At 52.8% G+C, this 22,186-nt stretch overlaps 1 protein-coding gene across 8 annotated transcripts in view; it reads left to right on the top strand.

Moving 5' to 3' along the window:
- Positions 1-22,186, top strand: part of DDX11 (DEAD/H-box helicase 11) — a 32,910-nt gene that overhangs the window by 9,763 nt on the left and 961 nt on the right. For 7 of the 8 annotated variants that reach the window (XM_060113182.1, XM_060113177.1, XM_060113180.1 and 4 more), the window contains 21 exons: positions 6,301-6,346; positions 7,094-7,201; positions 7,344-7,431; positions 7,818-8,029; positions 9,890-10,042; positions 10,824-10,870; positions 11,186-11,265; positions 12,126-12,170; positions 12,271-12,338; positions 14,824-14,862; positions 15,033-15,144; positions 15,282-15,413; positions 15,928-16,040; positions 19,256-19,328; positions 19,643-19,746; positions 20,368-20,517; positions 20,779-20,847; positions 20,966-21,066; positions 21,415-21,499; positions 21,771-21,849; positions 22,029-22,183. In XM_060113182.1, coding sequence (XP_059969165.1) covers positions 6,301-6,346; positions 7,094-7,201; positions 7,344-7,431; positions 7,818-8,029; positions 9,890-10,042; positions 10,824-10,870; positions 11,186-11,265; positions 12,126-12,170; positions 12,271-12,338; positions 14,824-14,862; positions 15,033-15,144; positions 15,282-15,413; positions 15,928-16,040; positions 19,256-19,328; positions 19,643-19,746; positions 20,368-20,517; positions 20,779-20,847; positions 20,966-21,066; positions 21,415-21,499; positions 21,771-21,849; positions 22,029-22,183 — 2,059 coding nt within the window. The remainder of the gene's footprint in view (positions 1-6,300; positions 6,347-7,093; positions 7,202-7,343; positions 7,432-7,817; positions 8,030-9,889; positions 10,043-10,823; positions 10,871-11,185; positions 11,266-12,125; positions 12,171-12,270; positions 12,339-14,823; positions 14,863-15,032; positions 15,145-15,281; positions 15,414-15,927; positions 16,041-19,255; positions 19,329-19,642; positions 19,747-20,367; positions 20,518-20,778; positions 20,848-20,965; positions 21,067-21,414; positions 21,500-21,770; positions 21,850-22,028; positions 22,184-22,186) is intronic. The other variant, XM_060113176.1, reaches the window with a different exon arrangement.

Here is a 22,186-nt window from a genome sequence, read left to right as displayed (position 1 = left end):
GTGCTTCAATTTCACAAATGCCCTTTGAGCCTCTGCTGTCGGCGTGGCGCGTCTTGCCTCACTGTTGGTGGCAGCTGACTGATGAGGGTGATGGTTGCTGAGGGCCGGGGGGGCCACGGCAGGTTCTTGAAACACGGCGACGGTGATGTTTGCCCCATCGATTGACTCCTCCTCTTACAGACAGTTTCTCTGTAGTAGCGACGCTGTTTGACTGCATTTTACCTACAGTAGAGTTTCTTTCAAAATTGGAGTCAGTCCTCTCACACCCTGCTGCTGCTTTGTCAACCAAGTTGATGCAGTTTTCTAAATCCTTTGTTGCCATTTCAAGGCTCTTCACAGCATCCTGACCAGGATTAGATTCCATCTCAAGAAACCGCTTTCTTTGTTCAGCCATAAGAAGCAACTGCTCATCCATTAAAGCTCATCATGGGATTGCAGCAGTTCAGTCCCATCTGCAGGCTCCACTTCTAATTCTCGTTCTCTTGCTGTTTTCACCACATCTGCAGTGACTTCCTCCACTGAAGTCTTGAACCCCTCAAAGTCATCCATGAGGGCTGGAATCAGTTTCTTCCAAACGCGTGTTCATGTTGATATTTTGACCCCTTCCCATGAATCAAATGTTCTTAATAACATCTAGAATGGTGAATCATTTCCAGAAGGTTTTCAATTGACTTTGCCCAGATCCATCTGTAGCTAAAGCCTTACAAATGTATATCTGAAATAATAAGACTTGAAAGTCAAAGTTACTCCTTGAACCGTGGGCTGCAGAATGGATGTTGTGTTAGCAGGCATGAGACCAGCATTCATCTCCCTGTCCATCTCCATCAGAGCTCTTGGGTGACCAGGTGCATCATCAGTGAGTATTAATATTTTGAAAGCAGCCTTTTTTTTCAAAGCAGTAGGTCTCAACAGTGGGCTTAAAATATTCCATGAACTGTGTCAAAAGCCGATGTGCTATTATCCAGGCTTTGCTGTTTCATTTGCAGAGCACAGGCGGGGTAGATTTAGCATCATTCTTCAGGGCTCTAGGATATTTGGACGGTAAATGAGCATTGGCTTCAGCATAAAGTCACCAGCTGCATTAACCCCAACAAGAGAGTCAGCCTGTCCTTTGAAGTTTTGACAGCCAGGCATTGACTTCTCTCTATGAAAGTCTAGATGGCATCTTCTTCCAATATAAGGCTGTTTCGTCTACACTGAAAATCTGTTGTTTGGTGGAGCCACTTTAGCTACATCTTCCGGGTAACTTGCTGCAGCTTCTGCCTCAGCACTCGCTGCTTCACTCACTCTGCACTTTAATGTTATGCAGGCGGCTTCTTTCCTGAAACCTGAGTCACCCTCTGCTAGCTTCAGACTTTTCTTCTGCGGCTCTCTCACCTCTCTCAGCCTTCATAGAAGTGAAGAGCGTTAGGGCCTTTCTCTGGGTTAGGCTTTTTTTTTTTTTTTTTAAGATGTTAGGGGTAGGAGTTTGTTTGTTTATTTTTGGCTGTGTTGGGTCTTCGTTTCTGTGCGAGGGCTTTCTCTAGTTGCGGCGAGCTGGGGCCACTCTTCATCGCGGTGCGTGGACCTCTCACTATCGCAGCCTCTCCCATTGCGGAGCACAGGCTTCAGATGCGCAGGCTCAGTAGTTGTGGCGCACGGGCCTAGTCGCTCTGTGGCATGTGGGATCCTCCCGGACCAGGGCTTGACACACGTCCCCTGCATCGGCAGGCAGATTCTCAACCACTGCGCCACCAGGGAAGCCCTGGATTAGGCTTTGATTACAGGAATGTTGTGGCTGGTTTGATCTTCTATCCAGACCGCTCAGACTTTCCCCATATCAGCAATAACACCGTTCTACTTTCTTATTATTCCTGTGTTCACTGGGACAGCACTTTTAATTTCCTTCCAGAACTTTTCCTTTGCATTCATAGCTTGGCTAAGTCTTTGGCGTAAGAAGCCAAGCTTTTGGCCTGTCAGCTTTCAATATGCCTTCCTCACTGAGCTTACTTCATTTCTAGCTTTTGATTTACAGTGAGAGACATGTGACCCTTCCTTTCCCTTGAACACTTAGAGGCCGTTGTAGGGTTCTTAACTGGCCCGATTTCAAGACTGTGTCTCAGGGAAGAAGGAGAGCCAAGGAGAGGGAGAGAGACGGGGGGTGGCTGGTCAGTGGAGCAGTCAGAGCACACACGACATTCAACAGTCAAGTGTGTCATCTTGTAGGGGTGTGGTTCGGGGCACCAAGACACTTACAGTAGTAACGTCAAGGACCACTGATCGCAGATCACCGTAACAAGTATAATAGTAATGAAAGTTTGAAATATTGAGAGAATAACCAAAATGCGACCCAGAGACACTTAAGTGAGCACATGCTGTTGGAAAAATGGCACCGATAGACGTGCTTGATGCAGGGTTGCCACCACAGACTTTAAGTATCTGTGAAGAGCAGTAAAGCAAAGCAATAAAATGAGGTCTGCCTATAGTCGACGTATAACGTGCCCAAGTGATGATTCAGTATATGTATATGTTGTGAAATGATGCCCACCGTAAGGTTTAACACGTCCTTCACCTCACAGACTCAGCATTCTTTTCTGTGGTGGGAACGTTTGGGATCTGCTCTCTTAGCAGCTTTCAGGTTTACAATACAGTATTATTCACCATAGTCGCCATGCTGTGCATTACATGCCCAGGATTTATACATCTTATAATGAAGCTTGTACCCTTTCACCACCTTCGCCCATTTCTCCACCCTCCCTCCGCAAGTCCTTAGCAAATCACCGGTCTGCTTTGTTTCTTTGAATTTGGTTTTTTTAGATTCCATACATGAGATCGTACTGTATTTGTCTTTCTCTCTCTGACACAGTTCACTTAGCATGCCCTCAAGTTTCATCCATATTATTGGAAGTGGCAGGATTTCCTTCTTTTTTTAGTGGCTGAATAATATTGCGTTTTGTATGTGTGTGTGTTTGTGTGTGTGTATGTAAAACACACCGTATTTTCTTTACCCATCCGTCAAGGGGTACTTAGGTTGCTTCCATGTCTTGGTCTTGTAAATAACATTGCAGTGAATGTGAGGATTCAGATATCTCTTTGAGATAGGGACTTCATTTACCTTGTATAAATACCCAGAAGTGGGATTGCTGGACCATATGGTACTTTTATGTTTTGAGGAGCCTCCATACTGTTTTCCATAGTGACTGTACCGATTTACATTCCCACCAACAGTGCACTAAGGTTTCCCTTTTTCTCTACATCCTCACTAGCATTTATCTCGTCTTTCTGATTATAGCCATTCTAACAAGTGTGAGGTAATATCTCATTGTGGTTTTGATTTGCATTTCCCTGATGATTAGTGATGTTGAGCACCTTTTCATGTACCTGTACCTGTTTGCTATTTGTATGTTTCTTTGGAAAAATGCCTATTCAGTTCCCCTGCCCATTTTTTTTATCTTTTTTTTTTTTTTTTTTTTTTGGCGGTACACGGGCCTCTTACTGTTGTGGCCTCTCCCGTTGCGGAGCATAGGCTCTGGACACACAGGCTCAGCAGCCATGGCTCACGGGCCCAGCCGCTCTGCGGCACGTGGGATCCTCCCGGACCGGGGCACGATCCCGTGTCCCCTGCATCGGCAGGCGGACTCTCAACCGCTGCGCCACCAGGGAAGCACCCCCGCCCCGGCCTATTTTTAAATTAGATTATGTTTGGGTTTTGGTGTGTTTTTTTGTTTTTTGTGTTTTTTTGCTATTGAGTTGTACAAGTTCCTTATATATTTTGGATATTAACCCCTTATCAGCTATATGGTTTTCAAATATTTTCTCCCATTCTATAGGTCGCCTTTTCATTTTGTTAATGGTTTCTTTTGTTCAGAAACTTTTTAGTTTGAAATAGTCCCACTTGTTTATTTTTGCTTTGTTGCTTGTACTTTTGGTGTCGTATCCAAAAAATCATTGCCAACACCAATGTCAGGGAGCTTTTTCCCTATGTTTTCTTCTAGGAGTTTTATGGTTTCAGGTTTCTTACATTTAAGTCTTTAATCAGTTTTGAGTTAATTTGTGAGTGGTGTAAGATAGGTGTCTAGTTTCATTCTTTTTCATATGAATATCTAGTTTTCCCAGCACCATTTGTTGAAGAGACTGTCTTTTCCCAATTGGGTATTCTTGGCCCCCTTTTCAAATTAGTTGACTGTACACACAGGGGTTTATTTCTGGGCCCTCAATTTTGTTCTGTTGGTCTGTGTGTCTGCTTTTATGCCAGTACTGTACTGTTTTTGATTACTGTAGTTTTGTAATAATAGTTTGTTATCAGGAAGTGTTGATACCTCCAGCTTTGATCTTCTTTCTCAAGATTGCTTTGGCTATCTTTCCTGGTTCTGTATGATTTTTAAGGTTGTTTTCTCTGTTTCTGTAAAAAATGCCATTGGAATCTTGGTAGGGGTTGAGTTGAATCTATAGATGGCTTTGGGTAGTATGGGCATTTTAGTAGCTTTAATTCTTCTGATTCATAAACGGGCTATCTTTCCATTTGTGTCTTCATCAATTTCTTTTATCAAAATTTTATAGTTTTTAGCATACAGATTTTTCAGCTTCTTGGATAAAGTTATTCTTAAGTATTTTTAATGCCATTGTAAATGAGATTTTTTTTTTACTTTTCAGATAGTTTGTTGCTAGTTTATAGAAATGCAACTGACTTTTTTTTTTTTTTTTTTTTTTTTTTTTTTTTTTTTTTGCGGTACGCGGGCCTCTCACTGCTGTGGCCTCTTCCGTTGCGGAGCACAGGCTCCGGACGCGCAGGCTCAGCGGCCATGGCTCACGGGCCCAGCCGCTCCGCGGCATGTGGGATCCTCCCAGACTGGGGCACGAACCCACGTCCCCTGCATTGGCAGGTGGACACTCAGCCACTGCGCCACCAGGGAAGCCCGCAACTGACTTTTATATGTTGATTTTGAATCGTGCAACTTTACTGAATTTGTTTATTAGTTCTAACAATTTTTTGGTCAAATCTTTAGGGTTTTCTACATATAAAGTCATGTTATCTTCAAACAGACAATTTTACTTCTTCCTTTCCAAATTGGATGCGTTTTATTTCTTTTTCTTGCCTGATTGCTCTGGCTAGGACTTTAGTACTATGTAGAGGATGAGTGATAAGAATGGGCACTGTTGTCCCTGATCTTAGAGGAAAAGCATTCAACCTTTTACCACTGAGTGTGATGTTAGCTGCGGGCTTTTCACATATGGCCTCATTGTGTTAAGGTATGTTCCTTCTCTTCAATTTGTTGAGAATATTTATCATGAGAGGATGTTGAATTTTGTCAGATGCTTTTTCTACATCTGTTGAGATGATCATATGATTTTCTGTCTTTCATTTCGTTAATGTGATGTATCACATTTATTGATTTGCTTATGTTGAAACATCCTTGTGTCCCAGGGATAGATCCTACTTGAGCGTGAAATATGATCTTTTTAACGTGCTGTTGAAATTGGTGTGCTTTGGTTGAGAATTTTTGCATCTATATTCAGCAGGGATACTGTCCTTTAGTTTTCTTTTCCTCTGGTACTCTTATCGACTTTGGTGTCAGAGTAACGCCGGCCTCATGAAATGAGTTTGGGAGTATTCCCTCCTCTTCGGTTTTCTGGAAGCGTTTGAGAAGCATTGGCATTATTTCTTTAACTATTTGGTAGAATTCACCGGTGAAACCATCTGGTCCTGGGCTTTTCCGCGTTGGTGCTCAGAGTCCTGCCCTGAGGCACCGGTTCCAGGGCCTGAATTAGAACTAACACTTGTGATCATGCCCAGGGCTGCGTCCCCATCTCTCTCTGGGGGGGGGGGACAGGAACAGCCGGTGCCCCGTGGCCTTTCCTGTTCTTCTGCTCCTCCCCAGGGGACAAGGTAAAAAACTTGAGTGGAGTTTGCGAATATTCAAGGAAAAAGTACTCGCTAGGGTCCAGACCAGGACCGCCAGTCCTGCAGCTTAGCTTCTGTGGCTTCCGACACCCTGGGTTCGGGGGACACCAGCCTCTGAGGACACACCCACCTGGTTCTGAACACAAGATGTTCTTCGCTCCCTCCTACACGCAGCCCCTCATGGGGTCCTGCCGACTTTGTCCCCACGTGGCGTGTGATTTAAATCCCGGCCTTTCACACAGCTGCCTGAACAATCCTCTGTTGACCAGGAGGCCGACCCTGTTAATAACTTCTCTCTGAGAGCCCTAGACAATGCGCATTTCTGCTTTAAAAAAAAAATTGAATTTCTAGGAGAATAAAAACAAAACACAAAACTCCGAGAAGACTTTTTCCACGCTGTTTGTTTTTTCCTCTCTCAGAGTAGACGCGGATGAGGATGACCTGGAGGAAGAACATGTAACTAAGGTGAGACACCAGGTCCCGGGTCTCCTGTGACCGACCTGGGTCCAGGGAGGAGGTGGGAGCCCCCGAGTCTCCAGGTGCTCACTTGGTGGGGGGGCTGGGTCCCCGGGAGACGCCTGCGCCGCAGGGCGTCGAGGGGCAGCCTCTCCACTGGGGTGGCCGGAGGTGGGGGACGGGAGCTCTGCCCCGGCTCTCAGTGGCTCGTCCCCTGTCCTCTGGCCTGGGGTGCTGGGTGCTGTGTGTGGTTCTGACGCTGCTCGGGCTTTGTGTGTGTGGGACTTCAGGTTTTCTCTGTTGAAATTAGATACTCCCCCCCGACCCCCCTTTCCCTCTCTTCCTCCCCAGCTCTCCTAAATCTTGGAGGGGCGCACAGAGAGGGGTGAGCTCAGCCTCCTCCTGCTCCGGCCCCCGAGCCCTGGGAGGTGCGTGGGGACCCGCCCGCCCTGCTCCGCCCTACGCCCCAGACTCTCGGAGTCCTCCCTGTGTCAGGAGCCACCACTGAGGGGAAACTCCCTTTCCTGAGATGACCAGCCTCGCAGAGGGGCAGGAGCCCGGGCTCAGCGTGACCGAGGGGAGGGGGACGCCCTGGCCTGAGGGCTCGCAGAGGTCTGGCCGGGGGCGCTCACCTTCCTTAGGTCTGTGTCCCGGCCGCCCTCTCCGTTCCCTCGGCCTCTCGGGCCTCAGCCCTCCTTGCTGTGCCGAGAGCGTTTGGGGTTGACAGTCTGCCCTGAACCCCGCTCCCCCGAGCAGATTTACTACTGCAGTCGGACGCACTCGCAGCTGGCCCAGTTCGTGCACGAGGTGCAGAAGAGCCCCTTCGGCAAGGACACTCGGCTGGTCTCCCTGGGCTCTCGGCAGGTGAGCGCAGGGAGGGACCTGCCCCTGTGCCTTGCTGGTCCTTGGAAGGAAGGACCTGCTCCTGGAAGGCGGGCAGGCCCGGTGGCTTGCTCTGTGTCGCTTAGCCGGCCCCGTGTCCTTTACCCTCTCCTCTGTCTTGTAGAATCTCTGTGTCAATGAAGATGTGAGAAAGCTGGGTTCTGTGCAGCTCATCAACGACCGCTGTGTGGAGCTGCAGAGAAGCAAACACGGTAGCCGCCAGCGCCCCGAGGCTCTAGGAAGGGCCTCAGGGACCATGTGCAGCCCTGGGAGGAGCGGAAGCAGCCCCGGGACAGGGGAAACGGTGGGAACGAGGGCAGAGCAGACCTGGCTTCCTTCCTAAAGAGCCTCACGTGGGGAAAAAGGTCTATTTTGCTTTTCAGTCCGGATCTAGTCCAGTACCCTGGCTATGAGGTGATAGCGTAGGCCTCTTCTAGAGAAGACGAGGTAAAATGCCAGGATGTTTCGAAGAGTCCGTAAGCAGCAGTTCCGGAAGGGTTTAGAGGCCCCGCCCCGTGGTACAGACCCCCTCTGGCCCCGGGGTCAGAACCTCAGCTGAGGTTCTTTCTGCCTTTGCCCCTGTGCCTGCCCCGCTCAGAGAAGAAGAGCGTCGTCGAGGAGGAGAAGCCCGGGCGGAGGAGGAGGCTGGAGGCGCGGGCCACCTGCCCCTTCTACAACCATCAGCAGCTGCAGTTCCTCCGGGACGAGGTCCTGGTGGAGGTGAAGGACATCGAGCAGCTGGTGGCCCTGGGGAAGGAGGCTCGGGCCTGTCCCTATTACGGGAGCCGGTTCGCCATTCCAGCAGCCCAGGTGAAGACCCTGGAGGCTGGGCGGTGGCTCTTGGCTCTGAGCGGGGCCCAGGAGGGGGTTCTCACTCCTCTTCCGGTTCAGGAGGGTGTCACCGGCCGTGGTTGTCTGCTCGACACACCGCCCACTGAGGACACGTCACCCACTCTCTCCTGGTACATAGGGTTGGAGGAGCTCCCAGGTGCCTGGGTGGTTCTGGGCTGCAGGGACAGTTGGCGTCCTGGGGGATGGCACATTAGCGCCAGGGCAGAAACTAGAGTGCCGTGGGGAGCTACGGGACGTAAAGGTCTTTCCAGGTGCCCTTTGGGTGCGTGGTCGTCCCACCCTGTGCACCTGCCTGCAGCACAGGTGGAGACCCTTCCCTAGACTTGCTGTATGGAGTCAAAAATGATATCATTGTGGGTTTCCCTGATGGTGCAGTGGTTGAGAGTCCGCCTGCCGATGCAGGGGACACGGGTTCGTGCCCCGGTCCGGGAGGATCCCACATGCCGCGGAGCGGCTGGGCTCGTGAGCCACGGCCGCTGGGCCTGCGTGTCCGGAGCCTGTGCTCCGCAACGAGAGAGGCCACAACAGTGAGAGGCCCGCGTACCGCAAAAAAAAAAAAGATATGATTGTTATCTGGTGGTATGATTTAACTTTTCTTTCTACTCCCTTAATTTGAATGACTTTTTGTTTTTGTTTTTTGCGATATGCGGGTCTCTCACGCTGTGGCCTCTCCCATTGTGGAGCGCAGGGTTAGCGGCCATGGCTCACGGGCCCAGCCGCTCCGCGGCATGTGGGATCCTTCCGGACCGGGGCACGAACCCGTGTCCCCTGCATCGGCAGGTGGACTCTCAACCACTGCGCCACCAGGGAAGCCCTGAATGACTTTTGGAAATAATGTATCGTTTATGGAGAATTTCATATAATCAAGAGAAGACTTCCATAGATTTTTAAAGATGCAGGGAACTGTGTTGGTAATAGCGTTACCTGGCAGACGCTTGTCAGTGTGCCGCCTGGAACCGAGTGTGGAGGGTCACCGAGAAACGGGGCAGCCCTCCCAGCCTCGCGGTGCTCTCAGCCCTCCTGGGGTCTGGACACACTTGGGTGCCAATATAGTGAGATATCCTGAAACTCTTATGATCTTGACTTTTTAAGGCACTTTTCACGTCGCTTTTGTTTAAAGTAGCTCACTGAAATAGCTAAGGCAGGTATTATTCATATTCTATACGTGAGGACCCCTGGGGCCCAGAAGGGTTAAGTGATTGATCTGTTTTCTCACAGCAAATGAGTAATGGAGCCAGTGTTAAAACCTGGGCCTTAAGTTTCCAGTTTTTTTTGATTTTCACTTTATTGATATCCTTTTAACTGGAAAATCGTCAGAACAACACAGCACCTAAGAAATTGACAGAGTGCTTTTATTTTTGTTACCCCGCCTCTCCTGCCTCCCCCACCTTAACCCTCATTTGAGATATACTTTATCAAGCCCGTTTTGCAGACGAGGAAACCGAGGCTCAGAAAGGTTGACTGTCCCAGAGTCACACAGCTGGGAAGTGGCGGCTCCAGGGCCAGAACCCAGGGCTTTCTTTAGGGGCTGCGTTGGGGGTGCAGCAGGGGCTCCAGGCCCCTCCGCCCTTGGTCCACTCGGAAGTGCAGTCGGCTCCAGTTTTATCTGTTCCGTAGCTGACGCTCCACATAAGACTTTCCGGGGAAGGTTCTAGAGCTCAAAGCACAGTGCGCTGCTCTAGCTTTCTCCCCGGAGTGTCCCCCTACGCGTGTTCCAGGTAGGAAGTGAAACCGGGCACGCTGGGCCTGCGGGGTGGCCGGGCCCGCCCGCCGTGGGAGGGGTCCTGCTCCCACCTCAGGCCGCCTCTCCCCCTCCAGCTGGTGGTGCTGCCGTACCAGATGCTGCTGCACGCGGCCGCCCGGCAGGCAGCGGGGATCCGGCTGCAGGGCCAGGTGGTGGTCATCGACGAGGCCCACAACCTGATCGACACCATCACTGGCATCCACAGCGTGGAGGTCAGCGGTTCCCAGGTGGGTCGGCCTCTGCCTTCCCAGGCCAGGGCCTGCCGCGGGGGGCAGTGGGCGTGCTGAGCCGAGGCCGGGACTCCCCAGCATGACTTAGGACGGGACCCAGCCCAGGCAGCGGGCACTTTGCTTGCTTCTCCCCAGCCTGTGTTGACCAGAGTCCTCCAGGCCAGGGTGCTGCTAACCAGGTCTCTCTGACCCGGATGGTGGGATGAGAAGCAGGGGTCCTTGTGCAGCTGGATGTTACTGTTGATGCTGCCTTGAGGGATGCTCAGGGTTTCTGAACGCTGCTGTTCATTGCCCATTATGTGCCCTGCACCACGTGGGGTGCCTCTCATCTTCACGCTGACTCTGCATCGGGCTGGTGCCTGTTTTACGTAGAGACTCGGAGGCTGAGAGAGGGTTAAGCGCTGCCCCTGCGGTCAGCCTGGGATTTGACCACGGTTTCTGACTCTCAAGCCCACGTGACACCCACCCCCTGGACTGCCCAGTGCCGGTTGGCCTAGACTGAGCTGTGACGGTTGCCTTGAACCGGCTCTCAGCGGACAGCATGTCTTTCCCATCCCAGGAAGCACTAGCAGGGACGTTTGTTACCTGCGAGTCATCGTCTTCCCCTTTCCCTGACCCTCAGTGGATGCCAACTGCACCAGTCCCCCTTCACCTCGATTGCCCCCCAAGTGTCCTGGGCTGGCGTTTTCCAGGCATCGTCGGGGGCATCGCTGGCACGGCCCCAGGCGGCTGGTCTAGGGCCCGCTCTGCCATCACATCGCTCTCTGTTCTCCCCCAGCTCTGCCAGGCCCACTCCCAGCTGCTCCAGTACACGGAACGATACGGGTGAGACGTTGCCTCCCGAGGGGTGGGGAAGGCCCCGCTCAGCCTTGGCACCCCAAAGCTAGCCTGCGAGAGGAGGCACCGGGGTAGCATCTGGCCGGGCCCAGCATGATGGGGGCCAGCGTGTCTTCATCTCCTGTTCGTTAGGCGTGCACCCCAGGAGGCCGTGCAGGCCCTGGGCCACAGTGAGCCACCCTTCTGGGAGAGTGTGTGTAGCTCGTGACCCAGCTGGGAAGACAGCAGACAGGAGGGCCTCAGCTCGGGCACCTGGAGGGGAAGTCGGGGTCCTCCCGCTGATGTCTATCGGCTTCTCCCCAGGAAGCGCTTGAAGGCCAAGAACCTGATGTACATCAAGCAGATCCTGTATCTGCTGGAGAAGTTTGTGACTGTGCTGGGCGGTAAGGAGCATCCCTGCCCTGCGGCCAGCTGCTGAGCCTGCTGGGCTCTGTTCCCCAGATGCCAGTCAGGACCCCTGGGGTTTCTGTCTCTCAGGAATTGCCTTGCCCATTGATGTAGAAAATTCTTATTTGTCTGGCCTTAGGTCTTTGTTTAGAGCCCTGGTTTATTTGCCCCTGTTCTGAGTCCTTTTTACTTTGCCAGGCCCGACTCCACAGGTGGCAGTAATAATAATATATGGTGATATAAATGTGTGTATGACACTTTACGTCACAGTGATGGGACTCAGGACTCGGGTGCTCCTGTGAGGAAAGCAGCGCAGGCACGGTAACCCTCAGGCCAGTAAACTGAAGCCCGGAGCAGGGGTGACCGGCCTCTAGTTCGTGAGCCCAGTGAGAGGGACTGGAGTCTTCTGGCTCCGGGGCCCGCACTTCTTTGCGTTATTCTGAGCCACACGACTTCCCTTTGGCAGTTCCTATGAAAGCTTTTATAAACGCTGAAGGGCAGAAAGGCAGCAGGGCTTTTCTGGGGGCATCTGTCTCACGTTGATGCTCTTTGCTTGGTCTCTGCCTTGCAGCCTGGGCATCTGCTGGTGCCCGTGTGGAGTCGGGTGTCCCTATCCCCGCCTCCTCGGAGGATGTGGGAAAGGATGACATCGTCAGACTCAGGCTGCGTGTGCAACACGTGGGTCAGACCTTGAGGCCCCCCGGGCCCTCCTGCCTCCTCCGTGGGTCCTTTGGGTGCTGTAAATGGCAGATAGACCCCTTCAGATAGGAACGTTCTTACTCAATAACTACAGAGCAGAGGGAGAAGATGGGGGCCAGAGGCCCGCCGTCCTGACCTGTTTGATTCTCTTTCTTAGGGAACATTAAGGAAAACCCCAATACCCAGAGCCTCTCTCAGGCAGGTAAGAGCAGGTCGGAGCCGTTTCTGAGCTGCCCTCTGGGGCCCGGAGGCCGTGGTCCTCAGAGCGAGGACTTAAGGGCCCTTCGCTTGTCTGCTCTTAGGGACGGAGCTGAAGACCATCAGCGACTTCCTCTTTCAGAGCCAGATCGACAACATCAACCTGTTCAAGGTAGGTTTTCACCTTTGTGTGTTGGCACATCCAGGTTCCTTTTCTGCCCACCCCCCGTGGGTGGAACAGTGTCAAGATGGTGGAAGGAATAGAAAGTAAATTCCTTCTGTCCTTGAGCAGCCGAGAGGTCCGAGGGTCTATAGAATTACGGTACCTAACCCTTACACACGGCTCATGTCGAAGGAGGGCAGAGTCTTCAGCCTGGGGTGGAGGGTCACAGAGAGCCGTGCCTTCTTTTCTTGTAATAAGCAGACGCTCGCAGGTGCCTCCCCTCCGTTTGTCTTCGGGCACAGTCTTCCCCGGGCTCTGGGCAGAGCACGAATGACTTTGCAATCCAGCTGTCGGGCTGAGGTGCCTGAGAGTGCGGCTAGGGTGCTTGGCCTGGGTTGGGCCCAGCCTCAACCTTTGCTCCCTCCAGATGGGGCACAGGCTCTGTCGCTTGACAGACCACCTTAGTGAGTCTGGTTTGCTAACGACACAGAGCACCGTGTCCAAGGCAGCGCGTGGGTCCCGTGACTCCAAGGGAGGGGCACCACGTCGTTCATACTCCCCAGCCCAGGAGGACAGCACGCCGCGCACATGAGGGGGCTGGTGGTGCTCGGCGGAGCCCGGGGCGACCCAGCTGTGTGGGCTCGAGGCCCCGCTCCCCCGTTCCCTTCACACCAGCTGCCCCCTGGCCTGGTTGCTGCCATCCCCCGCCAGGCGGGCGGCAGGCCGAATGGCCTTGGACTCCTTCCCCCCTCGCCTCGCATCCACACGCTGCCAGGCCCTGACACCGTGCGCTCATCCCACAGCTGCTGCCCCAGGGCAGGCGGTTTCCCTCCTCGTTCCTTTCTGGTCTCTGGTCCTGTTCTCTGCCTCCTGTCACTTAAGACTATAGTCCGGTGACTTTTTTTCTTTTTTCTCTTTGGCCACACCACGCAACTTGCAGGATCTTTAGTTCCCCGACCAAGAATCAAAGCCGCACCCTCGACAGTGAAAGCGCAGAGTCCTAACCACTGGACCACCAGGGAGTTCCCCAGTGAATCTTTTTTTTTTTTTTTTAACATCTTTATTGGAGTATAATTGCTTTACAATGGTGTGTTCGTTTCTGCTGTATAACAGTGAATCAGCTATACGTAACACATATCCCCATATCCCCTCCGTATCCTACCCCTCTAGGTGGTCACAAAGCACTGAGCTGATCTTCCTGTGCCATGCGGCTGCTTCCTGCTAGCTGTTTTACACTTGGTAGTATATATAAGTCCATGCCTCTCTCACTTCATCCCAGCTTACCCTTCCCCCTCCCCGTGTCCTCAAGTGTGTTCTCTACGTCTGTGTGCATCTTTATTCCTGCCCAGCCCCTAGGTTCATCAGTACCGTTATTTATTTATTTAAATTTATTTATTTACTTATTTTTTGGCTGTGTTGGGTCTTCATGGCTGCACACAGGCTTTCTCTAGTTGCAACGAGCGGGGGCTACTCTTTGTTGCGGTGCACGGGCTCCTTGTTGCGGTGGCTTCTCCTTGCAGAGCATGGGCTCTAGGTGCACGGGCTTCGGTAGTTGTGGCTCATGGGCTCTAGGGCACAGGCTCAGTAGTTGTGGCTCATGGGCTTACTTGCTCCACAGCATGTGGGATCTTTCTGGGCTAGGGCTTGAACCCATGTCCCCTGCATTGGCAGGTGGATTCTTAACCACTGCACCACCAGGGAATTCCCAGTACTGTTTTTTTAAATTCCATATATATGTGTTAGCATGTGGTATTTGTTTTTCTCTTTGTGACTTCACTCTGAATGACAGACTCTAGGTCCATCCACCTCACTACACATATAACGCAATTTTGTTTCTTTTTATGGCTGAGTAACATTCCACTGTATACATGTGCCATATCTTCTTTATCCATTCATCTGTCGATGGACACTTAGGTTGCTTCCATGTCCTGGCTATAGTAGATAGTGCTGCAAGGAACATTGTGGTGCATGACTCTTTTTGAATTACGGTTTTCTCATCCCCAGTGAATCTTAAGGGAAGATGGCCCCTTTTCAGAGATCTTTAGGGGCTCCACACCCCTCATCTTGCACATTGTGCTCACAGCCAAGCTCCTCCACACGCCCCTGACCTAGCCCAGCTCTCCCTTTTGTGTTGTGCTTTTGCTTATAGGATTTTTAAAAAGCTACCTCTTAATCCTCAAGGTCCAGCTTTGCTGTCATGTTGCAGGAGAGCAGAGGGGACGTGGCCATCATCAAGGGGGACGTGGCCATCACCAAGCACCTTTAGAGAGGGGAGGCTGTGCCGTGCTGCCGAGTCCCTCTTGTGGCAGGGCACGGTGTGCACGCAGTGGGGGGACAGTGGCAGAGGGGAGGCCTCAGGCAGGAGGCTGATGCGACCACAAGAGGCGCTTTAGGCACCTGGGGGGTGGCGTGGGCCTGCTCCTGTCGTTTGGAAGGTGGCTTTCTCTAGCTGGATTTGTTTTCCCGGCGCCTCTGGCTGGGTTTGCTTTCGCAGGTGCAGCGCTACTGTGAAAAGAGCATGGTCAGCAGAAAGGTACGTGTCCCTTTGCGCGGGCCCCCGTCGCTGTCCTCCGTGCGTCTCTTCTCCTGCCCCGCCGAACCTCCGAACGCCCCGTCTCCGTGCTCACCGTGCGGCAGCTCGTTGGGGGCGGGGAGGGGCCCGTCCAGCTCCTCTCACAACCACTGCTCTCATCCCCATCCCAGCTCCTTGGCTTCACAGAGAGGTATGGGACGGTCCTGGCGCCCTCCAGGGAGCAGCCCAAACTGTCCGGGTTCCAGCACTTCCTGCAGAGCCTGCAGCCGGGAGTGACTGCGGGTGAGTCAGAGGGGGAGCCTGGGCAAGAGTTGGCCTTCCTCATGCATGGTCTTCCCGGAGGATGGCTTTAGCCCAGGTGCAGGGAGCCCCCCGCTGTCCGGGCTCCCAGACCCTCCTCCTTCCTCTGCTCTGTGCAGCTCCTGCAGCCCCCGCGGAGGAGGGGGAGGACAGGGCACCGCGGCCCGCTTCTCCACTGATGCACATTGAAGGGTTCCTCGCAGCTCTCACCACTGCCAACCAGGATGGCAGGGTCATCCTGAGCCGTCAAGGTAACCCTGGGAGGAGCCAGCCTGGAGCCAGGCTGCTTTACTTCCATCTGGTACCCCACCAGCTTAGGACGCAGAAATAGGTGAAAACTGGCCACCTGTGACCCACGCCAGTAGTCGAGGGGTTGAGGAGGGGTGAGGGGGGATGCAGAGGTGCTGGGCTGCTGGCTGGTCTCGGGCAAGGTTGCCAGAGACTCCGCGTAGCCCAGTGTGAAGGTCAGGTGGGCTTTGTTGGAGTTGCGGCTCCATCACCTATGAGCTGCGTGACTTGGACCAGTTTCTCCCTAACTCTCAGTTCTTCGTGTGAAAAGGGAGACAATCCTGCCATCTACCTCAGGGTTGTCCTAGCGATGAGATGGGTCTCATTTAAAGAGAAAGTTGCATCTCGTATGGCTTCTACACGGACCTGACTGGACATCCCCTTTGTCTCCGGCAGATGGAGGTCTCTGTTGGGCCTGCCCCTGCCTTCCTCCATGTAGCTGTCTTTCTGTCTTTCTGTCTTTCTGTCTGTCTTTAGGCAGCCTCAGTCAGAGCAGCCTCAAATTCCTGCTCCTGAATCCAGCCGTGCACTTTGCCCAGGTGGTAAAGGAATGCCGGGCGGTGGTCCTTGCAGGGGGCACCATGCAACCGGTAAGGACACGGCCCAGCCTCGCGCGCCCAGCTGCTGGGATGGGGAGGATGTAGCATCAGGCCTCTTCCCACCCTGTGAGTCCCCCAACCAGAAAGGGGTTCGCTTGAGCCGGCCACGCGGTGTCCACCAGGTGGCACTGCTGTACCGTCTCATGGCGGGGTCTGGGGTGGGGTGGGCCCTGCCCTGCCCTGGTGTTTCTGTAGCCACTTCTCCAGAGAAAGCCATTCCGGAGTTTCAGACCCAGAACGGAGTGCCTTTCCATTCCTGTACCCACCATAGATACAACCTTCTCTTTTATAAATTTAAGTTTTAGTATACGTATTTAGCAAACTGTTATATTTTCATTGTAGGGAACAGAGACAAGCAAAAACAGGAAACAGATCATAATTCCACCAGCAAAAGATTCGTTTTGGTGTATATCGTTACAATAGTCTTTGTATTCATAGTTTTTACAAATACACATACATATTTAAAAAAAACAATGGTATTTCCACATGCTGCTGTTATAATTTGCTTTTTTTCGTTCAGCAACAAAGCATCTTCAGCATTTTTCCTTGTCAGCAAATATGCATTTATTCTGCCCAACTCTGGCTGCACTTTATTCCGTTACGTGAATCTATTACATACAACCACCCTTCTTTTGTCAGGTATCTAGGCGATTTGCAGTTCTTCTGTTTTAAACGGTAGAGTGGGAAATACAATTGCATCTCTGCACAGCGGTCACTTCCTTAGGATGTGTCTTAGAACCAAGACTTACTGGCTGAAAGGCAAAGGCTTTTCAACCTCCTCAAGCCGTCAGCTCCCAACCTCAGCTTCCTGTTAAGAGTCACCCCTGTAGCTGTATTATTTTTCCATTTTTCTTTCTTGTGTATAGAAGTAGATTTTTATTCACTGGTGTATTAGAATCATTTATAGTTGCTGTTTTTTGTTGCTGTTGTTTTTTAATTATTTTTGGCTGCACTGGGTCTTCGTTGCTGCACGCGGGCTTTCTCTAGTTGTGGTGAGCGGGGGCTACTCTTCATTGCAGTATGCAGGCTTCTCATTGCAGCGGCTTCTCTTGTTGTGGAGCACGGGCTCTAGGCACGTGGGTTTCAGTAGTGGCACGTGGGCTCAGAAGTTGTGGCTCGCGGGCTCAGTAGTTGTGGCGCACAGGCTCTGTAGTTGTGGTGCACGGGCTTAGTTGCTCCACGGCATGTGGGATCTTCCTGGACCAGGGCTCGAACCCGTGTCCCCTGCATTGGCAGGTGGATTCTTAACCTCTGCGCCACCAGGGAAGTCCATAGTCGCTGTTTTTGATGCTCAGATTTTCTGAGACTTGGCCTGTGGGAACCCTTCATGCTGCTCTGGTCCTTTTGACATGGCCCCCTTAGTCTTGGGATGCTTTCCTGCATTCAGCACAAAAAATGTCCCAGGCTCACCTTAACACTTTCCTTGCCCCAGACCTGGAATCATTCATTTCTCCAGGGTGCCCTGGTTTCTTCAAATGGGGATTGGTACTTAGAAACCAACATCTGGGAGCTAGGGTGTTCATAGTGCTCCTGGGTCATCACCGTTTATAGGCCATTTCAGGGGACAGACCTAGGGAATAGTTTTCAGACATTATGAGTCCACAGTGACATTTCTGTATCAAAATCACACAGTCATTTTACTTGACCTTATGTAGTATCTGTTAAGTTGCAGTTTGATTTCTTATCACATTAACATAATTACTTATTTGCTATCCCGAATATACTTAAAATAGTTTCAAAATTATACCAGTATTCTGGGACTTCCCTGGTGGTCCAGTGGTTAAGACTGCACTCACAGTGCAGGGGGAACAGGTTCGATCCCTGGTCGGGGAGCTAAGGTCCCACATGCTGCACAGCATGCCGCCCCCCAAAAAAATTATACCAGTATTCTAACAAGAAACTACTGACTGAATTCATTTACATGCATTTATTTTTTGCCTTTAAAGTACCCCACTAAGGATATGTGGTCATTAGTGATATAAAGTCACTTGGAAGTCAAGCTTTTCTCTGTGTGGCTATGTTCTGAGTTTGATAGGGAGCTAGGCTTTCAGTTTTTGTTTTACAGTTTGCCTTTTTACTTTCTTATGTTTTTAAAAATGTCCACATCTGTATGGTTCACATCTGTCCCTCTTCAAACCGTTCCCCAGTCCCAAAGGTAATCATTTTTATTAGCTACTGGTCTATTCCTCCAGTGTTTCATTATAATTTTTTTTTGCAAAGATGAGCAAATATTTTTTTCCCTTTCCTTTTTTTTTTTTTCTTTTCAGTACGAGGGCCGCCCGTTGCGGAGCACAGGCTCCGGACGCGCAGGCTCAGCGGCCATGGCTCACGGGCCCAGCCGCTCCGCGGCATGTGGGATGTGGGATCCTACCGGACCGGGGCACGAACCTGCGTCCCCTGCATCGGCAGGCGGACTCTCAACCACTGCGCCACCAGGGAAGCCCTCCCTTTCCTTTCTTACATTAAAGGGAGCTCAATCAGCTTTGACTTCCAGCATGCTCTGGCGACCACACCTCACCAGTGCACAGGGTGGTCTGCGTTCCTTCTGTTAGCTGCATGGTTGTCTGCTGGGGTAGACAGGGTAGCTCCTTCAGCCAATCTCTCTTGAAAAGCAGAATATTACAGATAACCTCACAAGGACTGTCCTTGCGCCTATGTTTGGTTTGTGGAGCTGTACTTCAGGGAAGATGCCTAGATAGGGGATTGTAGGTTAAAAAGTAAAAATATGTCTACTTTGTTAAATATTGTCAATTCCCCTTCCACAGGAGTTGTACTATTCTGTGTCTGACAAGCGACATGTAAGAATGCCTGTTTCTCCAGAGAGCAGTCAGACTTTGGGATTTTTGCCAGTTTGATAGGTGAAAACCTGGAGCGCTTTAAAAATACAAATGCATATGTTTTCCCACTAGAGATTCTTATTCAATAGTTTGGGCTGGGCCCTGACCATATATATATTTTTAAAATTCCGAGTGGTGATTTTGTTGCATAGCCAGAGTTTAGAAACACTGTTCCAAATTGCTGAATTTCTCTTGCTGTTCCCACAAGTGGTTTAAATGAGGCTGCCAACACTGGGTATCATTACTTTTTTTTTTTTTTTTAACGAGTCTGTTACCAGCCTTTCCTTTTGCCTTTTTCTCTTCTTACGTACTTGTCGCCTCCTGGCCCAGGCCTCTGGGAGATAACAGAGCTGGTTTTGTGGTCTGCAGGTGTCTGACTTCCGGGAGCAGCTGCTGGCGTGTGCCGGGGTGGAAGCTGAGCGCGTGGTGGAGTTCTCCTGTGGTGAGGACCCATGCCCAGGGTTTCGGGGCGGGGCCTCGTGCCACAGTTCAGCCGTGTGCTGTTATCAGGCCCGGGGGCTGAGGCCACAAGAGGGCAGCTTCCTCGCGAGCTCCCCATCTCCGGGCTCTCCTGCTCTGCATCCCGTGTCTGCACGGAGAGACCTGGGCATCGCCGAGTTGGTCCCATGTGGAAACGGGGTGGGGGGTGGGTGTTGTGAATTGCTCTTCCTAGTCTGGAAGACAGCGTTGGGGGGATGCTCTTCCTGGACTGTGCCTTGCGGGACAGTCGACTCCAGCCTCCCTGGGTCTCGCCAGGTCACGTGATCCCTGCAGACAACATCCTGCCCCTGGTCATCTGCAGCGGGCCCTCCAACCAGCAGCTGGAATTCACGTACCAAAAGAGAGAGCTGCCTCAGATGGTCCGTACCAGGCAGCCTGCCTTCCCACGGCCTTTGCGGGGGCAGGAGGCAGAATTAGGGCTGGGGGCACCCTGCCCAGGGCCGAGCATTCAGGCGCTGGGCTCTCCCATCACAGCTGGCACAGGGTGGGCACGGAAGGTCTGAGCCGTCTCCACCCTCACACCTTCGGCTGCTGAGGACGTTTTCTTTAAACGAAGCTCACGAGCAGGCTGCTCAGTGCCTCTGGTTCTCTTGCCGTCTGGCTTTGTGGGCTCCGCCTGGGCAGGAATGCGGGTGTTGGGGGCACACCTCTAGTGGCACGCCTGGGGTTTTCAGTGCCTGGTTTGTCACAGACGGGGCTTAGTCCCCACCAGGATGCTGGGAGTTGGAGAAGAGCGGACTGAGCGGCATCCCACAGTGGGTTTTAGCTCTGGTGTGCCAGCACGGTGGTGTGTCACAGATGCTACCAGGCACCAGAAGCATCGTCTGGTGTGTGGTAGGGAGGGTGGCACGTTCGGCCCCGGGGGAGCCACCTGGCCATGCTCCCCCGCAGTCACCCATGGGTCGCTGTACGTGGCTTTGAGCCTTTTTGGGGGGCTTCAGGAATAGCTCCGTGGCGGGTTCCTTGTCTTCCCTCCCCAGATGGATGAGACGGGTCGCATCCTCTATAACCTGTGCAACGTGGTGCCGGGAGGGGTGGTCTGTTTCTTCCCCTCCTATGAGTACCAACGCCAGGTCCATGCCCACTGGGACAAGAGTGGCCTGCTGGCCCGCCTGGCTGTCAGGAAGAAGGTGAGTGACTGCTCAGCTGGACTTCCCACTTGAGAGGACGGTGGTACCCGGAGCTCCTCCTTGGATTTCTTGTGTGCAGGGGCTTCCACTAGTTCCTGACCCCCGCTTCCAACCCCTGATAACCATCCAGAGGATCTCCCCAAGGGCCCTGGCCCTGTGGGCTTCTCCTGTCCCCAGTCTGGAAAACATAAGGCCAAGAGCGACCCAAGACCCAGGCATTCTGAAACCCTTTTCTGGGAGACATTATATGTTTACCTTCAGATATTTCAGGAGCCCCAGAGAGTGAACCAGGTGGAGCAGGTGCTGCTGGAGTATTCCAGGTGCATTAAGGTAAGAGGTGTAATTCTGAGGCCTTGGGTCCAAAGGGCACGTGGCGCTGGTAGCTGAAAGTACCGTGGTTGGCATCCACGCTCTGGCTCTGCAGCTCTGGGCTGGGTGTTTCCTGCAGCACTGTGGCCAGGCAGGGGGCATGGTGACAGGCGCCCTGATGCTCTCCGTGGTCGGAGGGAAGATGAGTGAAGGCATCAACTTCTCTGACAACCTTGGCCGGTAAGGGGTGGGCTTCCCATCTCCCGCGGTTCTGACACCCACCCATGTGGCGCCTTCTGAGTCCACACCCGGGCTGACTGCTCAGGCCCGTCACCCGCGAGGCACACGGATGCACCAACTCTGGACTTGGGCCTTTGGGGCCAGGTGGAAAATCAGGCAGCCCCTAACTTGATCAGGACTCAGTTCCTTGGTCTGGACTGGATATCTCCGCTGAGAAAAACCCTCTCCAGGTGGTAGGGACGAGGGGAAGGAGAGGTGGAAGGAAGTGGAGTGGAGGTGTGGGTGAGGATGGGCCCCTTGTCCTGGGCACCGCCCAGTTGCCGTGACTCATGTGTGTCTCCGCCCTAGGTGTGTGGTCATGGTGGGCATGCCCTTCCCCAGCATCAGGTCTGCAGAGCTGCAGGAGAAGATGGCTTACCTGGACCAGACCCTTGTGAGTACCGCCAGTGCCTTGGAGGACGAGGGGGGGCACCCCATGGCTGTGACTCCCCCTTGCCCCGGGACGTGTGTGTCCCGTTTGCTCCAGAGCGATGGGACGCCCCTCCACAGCCCCTGAGCTTCTCCATGCCATCACCTCTCATGCCGGCTGCTGTGCCCATGAGGCCCACGGGTCCCGCTCCAGAGCCCGGCTGTGTCACTGTCGCCGAGAACACTAGGAGGCGGCAAGAATCCGCTCTGACGGGTCACCTCCTTTGCCCTTCCAGCCCCGAGCCCCGGGCCAGGTGCCCCCTGGGAAGGCGTTGGTGGAGAACCTGTGTATGAAGGCTGTCAACCAATCCATAGGTGAGCCTGGGCTGATGCTGCTGGCGAGATGGATGGCTGGAGAGTGCGGCGACAGGAAGGAGGGATTTCACCTGCCGTCTCTCCAGCCTGAGCGCTGAGCAAGGGGAGGGGACACAGTAGAAACGCACTGTGAGGGAAGGCAGGTTTAACTCAGAGCTCCAACCTCTGTCCCCATCCAGGCAGGGCCATCAGGCACCAGAAGGATTTTGCCAGCATCGTGCTCCTGGACCAGCGGTATGCCCGCTCTCCTATCCTGGCAAAGCTGCCGGCCTGGATCCGGGACCGCGTGCAGGTCAAAGCCACCTTTGGCCCTGCCTTTGCTGCTCTGCGGAAGGTC

Source organism: Mesoplodon densirostris, chromosome 11 (assembly GCF_025265405.1).
Source record: "Mesoplodon densirostris isolate mMesDen1 chromosome 11, mMesDen1 primary haplotype, whole genome shotgun sequence".
NCBI classification, from domain to species: Eukaryota; Metazoa; Chordata; class Mammalia; order Artiodactyla; family Ziphiidae; genus Mesoplodon; species Mesoplodon densirostris.
Note: the sequence above shows the minus strand (reverse complement) of the source record. Positions and strands in the feature narration are given on the sequence as shown.